This window comes from Salarias fasciatus, chromosome 14 (genome assembly GCF_902148845.1).
Source record: "Salarias fasciatus chromosome 14, fSalaFa1.1, whole genome shotgun sequence".
Lineage (NCBI taxonomy): Eukaryota > Metazoa > Chordata > Actinopteri > Blenniiformes > Blenniidae > Salarias > Salarias fasciatus.
This window is the reverse complement of record NC_043758.1, coordinates 1421916-1433570: the sequence shown is the minus strand read 5'-3', so window position 1 is coordinate 1433570 and position 11655 is coordinate 1421916. Positions and strand designations below refer to the sequence as shown.

At 49.8% G+C, this 11655-nt stretch overlaps 1 protein-coding gene across 1 annotated transcript; it reads left to right on the top strand.

The window, feature by feature from the left end:
- The first annotated feature begins 9680 nt into the window (after nt 1-9680).
- Nucleotides 9681-11334, top strand: LOC115400315 (ras-related protein ORAB-1-like). The gene is made up of 6 exons (XM_030108115.1): nt 9681-9694; nt 9980-10052; nt 10168-10263; nt 10352-10447; nt 10529-10660; nt 11101-11334. The coding sequence occupies exons 1-6, from the start codon at nt 9681-9683 to the stop codon at nt 11332-11334; spliced, it is 645 nt and encodes a 214-aa protein (XP_029963975.1).
- The last annotated feature ends 321 nt before the right edge of the window (nt 11335-11655 follow it).

The following is an 11655-nucleotide window of genomic DNA, read 5'->3' as shown; positions in this document are numbered from 1 at the left end:
CACTTATTTTGGAACAAGTATCGCGTTTCCTTCCGGGCACCCGACTTGCTTCTGTCTGGTTTGACGCGGTAGGGCTCCGGCGTCCGGAAAAATAGGAAAGAGACCAGAGCTCCGCAGAGGCTCCGGAGCCGGACCGCAGCCGGACCGCGGCCGGACCGCAGCCGGACCGCGGCCGGTGTGCATCACAGCATTGATTTTAATAACTACGGATTAGCTGCGGTGTCCGGACCGGAGCCGTTGCGGAGCCGGACCGCATCCAGTGTGCATTGGGGGTAAACTAACAGAAGCAACACGAGACGCAGCATGAAGTCACTTTGGTTTCCATGGAAACAACTGCATTTTCAAACAATTGTGGCTTCGTAGAAACGGGTTCCAGATCCGGTGCTTTAAAAGGTACCGACCGACCAAATTCCATCGGTACAACCGAGTACCGGTTCGGGTAAAATCAAATGGTGCCTGAATGCATCCTGATGGCTGTGAGGGAGTGGAAGGGTCGGGAATTTTCCATGCTGGCCCTAAACACAGCATTGCACACACACACACACACACACACACACACACACACACACACACACACACACACACACACACACACACACACACACACACCAGTGTAACCCCAACAGCGTTCAGTCAACAGAGCAGCACGGCTGACAGGAAGTGCTTTAAATGATGGCTGAATTTTCAAACTACAGTGCAGATCCTGGTTCAGAACAATCCGTGTATCATTCGTTCAATTGATATTCAATTAAGAATCAAAAAACAAAATATTGAAAAATGAGTCGTTTTTCCTTTTTTTGTTTTTAAAATAAAAACAAATAAATGAAAATTGGTTTGTTTTTCAATATCCCGTTTGTTAAGACAGATCAAATACAGGAAATTTGAAATACGGCCACAGAGCAGACTTTAATGTGATTTTTCAATTTCTTCAATCTCCGTGACCCGGAGGTTCTATTGTCTGTGTTTTGGTTTCTGTCGGCGGGAAAGTGGGCGGGTCACGTCAACCTGTGGGTCAGTTTAAGGCCAACACACTACAGAATCCCGATCTTCTCCTCCCGGCCGAAGCCGACAAGGTCCGACTGTCGGGAGTTCGGGTCCGATCTTCGTGTAGTGTGCGGTGTGTTCAGAGAGATTTTTTTCCAGTCGGAGCCTCTCGGGAGGCGTCGGAAGGGGAGATCATCGATAATGAACATGTTTAATATTTCTGATCGCAAATCCTGTGGTGTGTGGAGCTGTGTTATTGCACTTAATTCCACATAATTACTATTTATGGATTTGAATGTTGTGATTTCTTTTCATGTGTGGATTATTTGAGTTAATACCAGTGTCTGGAAGAAATGTCACATGAATTGCATCTTTGGAAATAAATGTAATGACAAAACAGTTAATGCGTTCAATACTTATTTCCCCCATTGTATTTCACATATGTCTCCATCTCTAACAGCTGAGAGGGGATTTTTTTTTAAGCAGCAGCACCAGCCAATCAGGAAGTTTTATTTCGAGGGTGTGGACAGCTCTACTCGGAGCTGATCAGCGCCTCTCAGAGCTCCACACACCACAGGATTTGCGATCAGAAATATTAAACATGTTCATTATCGATGATCTCCCCTTCCGACGCCTCCCGAGAGGCTCCGACTGGAAAAAAATCTCTCGGAACACACCGCACACTACACGAAGATCAGACCCGAACTCATTAGCATACTCCCGACAGTCGGACTTCGGTCAGGAGGAGAAGATCGCGGCAAAATTCGGCCTGATCGTCCTGTAGTGTGTTCTGGACTTAAACTAACCCACAGGTTGACGTGACCCGCCCACTTTCCCGCCGACAGAAACCAAAACACAGACTATAGAACTTCCGGGTCACGGAGATTGAAGAAATTGAAAAATCACGTCAAAGTCTGCTCTGTGGTCAGGGGCCAAAAGTATAATCTGTTTTTCTGACCAAACCAACAAACGAAAATGGAAAAAATGGCTCAATTTTCCTTTTTTCGTTTTCAACCAAAAAACGAAAAAACGGTTTTCTCTTTCTCAATTCAAAACCAAAAACGAAACCAACACAAGCAAATTACGGCCGAATTTTGTTTTTTGGATTTCAATTTTTCGTTTTTTAGTTTCAGGTCTCAAAACGAAAAAACGGAAGCACGTGACCCCTGACGTCACGGGTCAAATGGACTTCCTACCAAAATAAAAGCCTTACTAATAAATGGGCAATTAAAGATAAATTGCGTTAAATAGCGTTTTTATTTTTGCACAGCATTTATTGCATACACTACTAGGCTTGTAATAATGTTGGAAAATAATAATGATAATTATTATTACAACAATACCACTACTACTACTACTACTACTACTACTACTACTATGAGAATAATTATAATAATAATAATGATTACAGGTCTGCTGCCTGGCCTGCATACATCTAATTCGCGGACGCGAGATCGATAAGTGTTCACCTTTTCGATAAGTGAGACATGTCTGTTGATCATAAAATACGTGGGTCATTTTAACTTTGTGACATGTCAGCTGCATGGCGTGTGCTGATGAGAAATGTTTCCCTTTTTCGCCCAGTAGATGGCAGCGTGAGCCAATTTAGAAGAAAATCCAGTACTCAGCTGAGGCACTGACGGCCCGAACGCACTGGACGCGCGCACGGCGCTTCTGATCACCTCCCATGTTAACCTATCTGACTGGCCGCACACAACACGCAGGGGAACGCCACGCGCGCCGTGGCTCGCGCTCTGCAGCCGGTCCGCTCCGCTTCGTTCTATTTTTCACGCGAGTCACGGGCGCCGAGAGCGGCAATTGTCAAGCTGGATTAAGCAGATCGGACCAGACAGGAAGTCGGAAACAGAAAAGGCAAGAGAATCCGGTCAATTTTCAAAATAAAAAAATTAAATGACGATTAGTTACGGTGTTGCTCGTCCGTCTGTCACTGGGTCTAATCACAAGAGAGATGGACACACACACACAGACATGCACGTATGCACCCAATCAAACACACACACACACACACACACACACACACACACACACACACACACACACACACACACACACACACACACATACACACAGCAACAGAGATTCGCGTGATTCAGATAAAAAGAGGACAGGAGGAGAAGAAGTCTCTCCACAGGTCACCAAAACACACACATCCATCCTGGCAGAGCGAGACAGAGGAAAACCGAGAGCAGACGGATCCAGCTGAGTACAGTCCATGTGAGAAAAGGCGGAGAGAGCAGGCAGCAGATAGCCTCCAATACGAACAGCCAAGCGCCTGCACGGAGACGTTCGCTGCGCGCGCATCGCCTCCGCTGCGCGCGCGTCGCCTCCGCTGCGCTTCTGTGTCCAGTGCGTTCGGGCTGTAAGGATCTTACAATGTTCATATGCTCCTATGGACAAACAACGGCATGCTCCTCTTTCTTGTTTCTTCATTCTTTATTCCAGACTCGAAATGGTCCATAAAATTACACACAAATACTAAAGACAGAAACAAAACAGAAAAAGAGCACGACACATATAAACTAAATAAACACTCTCTCCAGTGTCTCCAGAGCACAGAGGTGTACCAGACACTGCTCTGCCCAGGTTTGACAGAAGCTTGAATAATTTTATCATAAGAGTCCATGAGTCGCTTAATAAACTTAAAAATAAAATTTCTAATAACAGCATTTAGTGTTCTGACAGCTACACCACAAGTATTGTTGTTAATAATAATAATAATAATAGTTATTATTATTGTTTTCCAACATTATTACAAGCCTAGTAGTGTATGCAATAAATGCTGTGCAAAAATAAAAACGCCATTTAACGTAATTTATGTTTTATTACCCATTTATTAGTAAGGCTTTTATTTTGGTAGGGAGTCCATTTGACCCGTGACGTCAGGGGTCACGTGCTTCCGTTTTTTGGTTTTGAGACCTGAAACGAAAAAACGAAAAATTGAAATCCAAAAAACAAAATTCGGCTGTAATTTGCTTGTGTTGGTTTTGTTTTTGGTTTTGAATTGAGAAAGAAAAAACAGTTTTTTCGTTTTTTGGTTGAAAACGAAAAAAGGAAAATTGAGCCATTTTTTCCTTTTTCGTTTGTTGGTTTGGTCAGAGAAACAGATTATACTTTTGGCCCCTGACCCTCTGTGGCCGTGTTTCAAATTTCCTGTATTTGATCTGTCTTAACAAACAGGATATTGAAAAACAAACCAATTTTCATTTATTTGTTTTTATTTTAAAAATGAAAAAAGGAAAAACGACTCATTTTTCAATATTTTGTTTTTTGATTCTTAATTGAATATCAATTGAACGAATGATACACGGATTCAGAACCACATTCCTCCCACTTCTGAGGAGCATTCGGTGCTGTTAGCATGCTAGCATCTGTTAGCATGCTAACATCTGTTAGCAACTCATCTGCAGCGAAATGCCACATAAACACAGACATGAGCATCAGAAACTGGTACCGACTCCCAGGTCCTGGACTGGGTTCGGATGTGACCTTCGTCCTGCGAATGAATGAAACATAAACGTTTCCTGAAGAAGTTTCCCGGTGATTGAGCATCGAGCTCAGCAGCCAGCGGTCCGCCGCCGCGCCCCGCCCCGCTCGTCTGATCGCCAGCGGGTTAATAAAGTGGAACATGTTCTGGAACGTTCTGAACGTCGGCGCTCCAGTGTCCCAGCCTGGCATCTCCACATTACCATAACAAGCAGTAATTCCCTGAGGAATCCGTGTCCCGGTTCCCCACAATGCCGGCAGCACAGTCCGCTGCACGGCGCCATTGTTGGAGTTGTTTTCCACACCGGGCCTCCAGCGACCCCGATAATCCACCGCCGGCCGGCAGAGACTCTCGCTTTGTTCACTCCGTCCACTCTGCACGGCGGGGTCACGGTGGCCTCCTTGCCGGAACTGGGAATCGAACCGCAAAGGACCGAACCCACTGTTCCACAGGGAAGACCTTCAGCAGGTCCATCAACGTCCAGTCGATCCAGAAAGAACCACAACCCAAAGAGCCGCCCGGGTGAGCTAACCACTGCCCCACCGCGCCGGGATGACTCCCACAGCACCGTCCGGGTGAGCTAACCACTGCCCCACCGCGCCGGGGTGACTCCCACAGCACCGTCCAGGTGAGCTAACCACTGCCCCACCGCGCCGGGGTGACTCCCACAGCACCGTCCAGGTGAGCTAACCACTGCCCCGCCGCGCCGGGATGACTCCCACAGCACCATCCAGGTGAGCTAACCACTGCCCCACCGCGCCGGGGTGACTCCCACAGCACCGTCCAGGTGAGCTAACCACTGCCCCGCCGCGCCGGGATGACTCCCACAGCACCATCCAGGTGAGCTAACCACTGCCCCACCGCGCCGGGGTGACTCCCACAGCACCGTCCAGGTGAGCTAACCACTGCCCCACCGCGCCGGGGTGACTCCCACAGCACCGTCCGGGTGAGCTAACCACTGCCGCACCGCGCCGGGTGTGACCAGACGGAATGAATGGGGACGAGGAACAAAGGAACCCGGCTGGAGAACCACAGTGGAACGGAACGTTCTCGCTTTTCTGTTCATGAGCTCTGAATCCACTGAGAGGCTGCACACACACACACACACACACAGGCACGTGTGTGTTTAGAGGTGGTCTGGAAGGCATGAAAACAAACACACACACACACACACACACACACACACACACACACACACACACACACACACACACATTCACACACTCTCCATCGCATACACTGTTGTCCTTCAGCACCGTGTGAGTGTGTTTTCATATGTCTGCTGTTGATATGAACCAGCAGAGCCAATTGAGCATTGTGTGTGTGTGTGTGTGTGTGTGTGTGTGTGTAAAACCTCAGTAGTGTTGATAAGCATGTGAGCCGCTTTGACCACATCCATGGCCTCACATTGATAAACCGAGCAGTTAACGAGACACAACGGGTGGTACGAGGCTCACCCTGTGTGTGTGTGTGTGTGTGTGTGTGTGTGTGTGTGTGTGTGTGTGGTAATGTCTTAGAGATGAGGGCTTAACGAACACAGCTGCCGTCAGTTAGAAGGTACAGCCAGAATTGTGGATGTGGTTTATTGTTGACAGTGTGTGTGTGTGTGTGTGTGTGTGTGTGTGTGTGTGTGTGTGTGTGTGTGTGTGTGTGTGTGTGTGTGTGTGTGTGTGTGTGTGTGTGTGAGTTCAGCCTGAAGGTCTGTTGCATCAGAACAGTTCTTGTTGACAGTGACTCTTATTGTGGAGGGAAATCAAACCTCGTGTCCAAAAAGCTTCACTGGGATAAAAAATCCGATTCTGCTGAAGACTCTTGTGTTTTCTGGTTCGACTGCGTCACGTTTCTTATGATACAGTTTATTTTACCAAATCGAGAAGAAAGAGCGTCGAGGGAAATGAGCTTCTGTTTTCATACTTTAAGCTTCATTGCGTGTTTTAAATACCTTGAGTTAAATATTGAAATCATTTGTTTTTAAAATCACAGTTTATCATCGTCAAACTAAACACATCACGGTGCGGGCACAAGAAAACAACAGACGATTCAAAACTCAAAGCCATCAGGAACAAAATGAGCAAAAGTTTTATTGGAAAATGTGTCCAGTTAAAAAATGAAAAGTTTTAATTTGATTCCCTTCTTTTCTCGTTCTGTTCTGTGTCCTACTAACCAAACCGACATGTGAAACACAGAAGTCACACTCAGAGTGTTCACACCATGTGTATATGTATGTGTGTGTGTGTGTGTGTGTGTGTGTGTGTGTGTGTGTGTGTGTGTGTAGCACCTTTTCTAATGTGTGTCATGTTACTTCCTGTCTGTGTGTGTATGAAAGATATGGAAACTGACAGGAAGGAACTGCCTGTTATGTAAAGCACACACACACACACACACACACACACACACACACACACACACACACTCACACACACACACACTCACAAACACACACAGAGGCTCCTCAAATACCTCCAGTTAGTACGGACAGCTGGTTGGTTGGCGGGAAAGCTGAGGACCAGCTGTCACTGGGGGGGGCAGCCTGGGTGTGTGTGTGTGTGTGTGTGTGTGTGTGTGTGTGTGTGTGTGTGTTGGGGAGGGAGCTGAATGTACACCCAGAGATGTAAAGAAAGGCAGAGCGACAGAGGATCTTCCAGTTAATGAACACTGGAGTCTGATCCTGGTAACTCCCAACATGGCTTCGTGTGTGTGTGTGTGTGTGTGTGTGTGTGTGTGTGTGTGTGTGTGTGTGTGTGTGTGTGTGTGTGTGTGTGTGTGTGATCATTTTGTGTTACTCAGATGTAACAGTGACTGTGGTTACAGAGTGTTTTAGTTTGGACTTGGTTTATTCTGAATGAAGTAATTCAGAATTATTTTCCTGAGCTTGTTGTTTCATAAAATTAATCTCTTAGAATTTTCTTATTTTGAGGTTTTCTGAAAAGGTTTGAGCCTCTAAGTCTGGAAAGCTGTGAGATTTGGAGCATTTCCTGTTGACAGTAGATGTCTCTAATGTTTCCCTCAGCTCCAGGTTCTGAAGCTGCTGCTGCTTCTGCTTCTGAGGCCCTCCAGTAGAAACCTGGTCCAGGAAGCTAACGTGGGAACCAGCGGGAGCCTCCAGCGCTCCAACAGTCAGGGCGCCGTGTTGAATTTTCTCTGCAGATCAATGATCCTGATCAGCGGTGAACCTGGAGCCGCTTCCATCCAGACACTGAGGAAGAACGCTTCTCTTCTGAGGGCCTTCATTCAACAGGCACCTTCAGGGAGGTTAATTATCTGTCGCCTGATTGGCCTCAGGGCCGTCTCACACACACACACACACACACACACACACACACACACAGGAGCCAGGGATCGTGGTAAAATGAGGGTGAATAGTGAAAAGCAGCTCTTTATTGGCGCCGCCTCAGGTCTCCAGGGACACACTGATGGAACAATGAGCAGTTTAACTCCATCCACTGACACACACACACACACACACACACACACACACACACACACACACACACACACACACACACACACAGGGATGCTTTCAGCCCTGTTTGTAGCGAATTTGTCGTTCGAAACGGAGGATTTTCAGTACAATTTCAGATGTGAATTAAAGATTATTAATTATTAAAGAAAATTAGAGACGAACTCTGTAAGTTTCTCAGTGAAACAGTCAAGTTTCTCCATCTGCAGCCTCAAAGTTCTCACATGACGTCCTGCGCAGAAGAATAAACGAGAAACTTCCCTGTCGGTAGGAAGACGAGTTCACTGAGGAGGAAAACGACGCGATCAGGGAGGGAAAGGCGGCGAAGCAGAGCGGGACGGCTGAGAGACGCAGGTCTTCATGCTGTCTCTCCCATCCCAGCGAAACCTGTCGATCAGTGACACATTCTCCAGACTCGCTTTGGGTCCAGGCCCCGTCTACACCACAGCGTCTCAGGTGGAAACGCTCCGTTTTCCCACGTTTCCACGGAAACGGAACGTTTTCCAAACCTTCCCCTCTGGAAGACGTTTTCAACACGCCTCATTTTCAGCGGCTCTGAGCAGCTCAAACGCTACGAAGGCTTTAAACACACACACACACACACACACACACACACACACACACACACACACACACACACACGGACTTTTCAGGGCTTTGTCACACTCCATCAGGATGTGTGTGGGATCAACAGCTCGGTATTTTTCTGGAAACCGTTCAGTTTTGATTTTAAACCTTTTTTCATTTCATTTGCAGATTTTTAAAACATTCTGCAAAGTTTTGGACGAAACTTTTTCACATCAAAATGGACGATCCGGTTCCCACCCTGTCCCCTTTGTTCTCGCCCCCCTCCCCCAGTTTTCCCACCTCGGCGCTGCCACGGCAACGGCCGCACCGCCGCCTCTGCCCCGGCAACGGGCCGTCGTCAGGGCGGCCGACCTCTGACCCCATCACAGCTGCTCAGCCATCACACATCCCACAATCCCTTGCTCCCTGTGCCGCTCCCGTGACCAGGAGGTCACACACACACACACACACACACACACACACACACACACACACAAAGTGAAGAAGAAGAGTGTCAGGCCTCATTCACGCCACGTTTCATTTTGACTGGACACGTTTTAACAACCGCACTTCATCCTGACAGGTGGAGCCGACAGCGACAACAGCGAGAGCAGTGACAACAGCAACAACAACAACAACAACAACCGCAACAATCACAAAACCGCCAGCAACATTAACAGCCGCAACTGCAACGTCCGTAGCAACAGAAGCAACAGTGACAACAACGGCAACGGCAGTAAAGACAGCCGTAATGGACACAACAACAACAACAACAGAGGAAACAAATGTAACCATGGCAACAACAATGTTAAAAACTGAAACAGTAGTCACAACAACAGTGGTAAAAACAGCAACATCATCAACAGCAGTCAGAGGAAGGATGAAGCGGCCATGACAGCTGAACACCTGAAGAGGTTTGGAGAGACGGCGTTGTCGGTGAAAGTGCACGTGCGTGTGCACGCTGTTTCCAGGTGCTGCGCTGGGTGAAAGCTGAGCCGCCGCTCATTAATAAATGATGTCCTGAAGCTCCGGATCGCTCTGCCACTCGCCCCGCGGAGGACGGACGCCGCCGGACAGCAGGACCAGAGCCGGACGGGACGCCGTGCGAGGCGCTGCTCGAGACCACGGGCCGGCTCCGGGGACGAGCCGCGGCGCCGCTCCACCATGAACCCTGAATAGTGAGTGAGTTTCCTCTCGGACGGCACAGCGTCTCCGCACAGCAGCAGGCAGCCGGGAATCAAACCGAGACTTTTAGACCCAAACCTGAAGAGAGGAGAGAGGAGAGACGGTGTGGACGGCTGGACGCTGGCGCTGCAGCGCCGGCTTCCTCCACCCACACCGCACGCTGCAGCCGCCTGCTCTGGGGAGCTGTGTGTGGATCAGCAGGCCTCTGAAAGCCTGTCTGTGTGTGTGTGTGTGTGTGTGTGTGTGTGTGTGTGTGTGTGCGCGTGTGTGTTTTCTAGCGACTACCTGTTCAAGCTGCTGCTCATCGGTGATTCCGGGGTCGGAAAGTCGTGTCTGCTGCTGCGCTTTGCAGTGAGGAAGCACACACACTCTCTCTCTCACACACACACACACACACACACACACACACACACACACACACACACACACACACACACAGGCAGAGGCTGAATGTTTGTGTCTGCAGGATGACTCGTACACGGACAGCTACATCTCCACCATCGGAGTCGACTTCAAGATCAGGACCGTCGACATGGACGGAAAAACCGTCAAGCTGCAGATTGTGAGAACCTGAAACCACGAAGAGCACGGCGCCACGCCAGCTCAGGGTGCTTCACTGCCCTGTGTGTGTGTGTGTGTGTGTGTGTCAGTGGGACACAGCAGGTCAGGAGCGGTTTCGAACCATCACCTCCAGCTACTACAGAGGAGCTCACGGCATCATCATCGTGTACGACGTCACCGAGCAGGTGTGTGTGTGTGTGTGTGTGTGTGTGTGTGTGTGTGTGTGTGTTTCTGGACGCTCTCCGTCCGTCTCCGTGTCGTCTCAGGAGTCCTTTGACAGCGTGAAGCGGTGGCTGGAGGAGATCGAGCGCTACGCCTGTGAGAACGTGTCGCGGCTGCTGGTGGGGAACAAGGCCGACCTGGTGGGCAGGAAGACGGTGGCCGCCGCCGCCGCTCAGGTACCCACCGCCGCAGGAGACGCTTTAACTTCAGAGCCGTCAGTTCCTGGCAGTGTGTGTCGGGCGGACCGGTTCCGAGGCGTCCCGGACGCGGAGGTCGACGTGTGTGTGCGTCCTGCTGGGCCGACCGTCACACACTGCTGGACTCGGGTTGGACTCGTGTCCCACGCTGCGATCTCTGGCGCCCTCCAGAGGGGGATGTGGGCCACGGGTTGGGACCCCTGCACCCTGTGTGGAGTGGGCCTGGAGAGCGGAAGGCCTCACCTCGGCTCGGTGTCGGACGTCCAGCTGCTGCTCACACCACGCTCCGATCAAAGCGACAGAAAACGCACAAACACACACTTCTCCAGTGCAGCTGTGAGAATGTTGAGGAGGTTTCAGTGCAGTGCAGCTGATAGCTGTTGTGTCCCCCCCCCCCGCCGTCCCCGTCCCCCCTTCAGGACCTGGCCTCGTCCCTGAACATCCCCTTCATGGAGACCAGCGCCAAGAGCTCGCAGAACGTGGAGCGCTGCTTCCTCGCCATGGCCTCCGAGATCCACCAGCGCCTGTCCAGCGAGGGGGGGGGCATGCAGGGGGGCTCCACTGAGACCCGGGCCCACGGCGCCAACATCAACAGCGCCCCCCTGTGGCTGGGAGGGGACAAACAGGCACAGGAGTCCAGGAACTGCTGCTGAGAGAGGGTGGAGTCACCTGACCTGCCCCTGCTTTGCTGTTTGAGTCGAAGGTTTTGAGGAGAAACGTGTTTTTAAGCTTGATGTTTCTGAATGGAATCAGTTTGACGGATCAGTCAGCCAGTGCTTTGTGTCGGCAGGTTTCCGCCTGTCAGTCACCCTCAGTCCAGGAGCCGAGACTCCGATCTGTCAGTTTTAGTTGTGTTCCAGTGTTTGCTCCTGTCAATAAAGAGAAGTTCTTCCTGTTTAAATACAGCGTCTCACAGATGCTTTAGGAGGAAACTCCACTGAGGGGCCGAGGTGTCAGCGTCTAACCTGACCGTC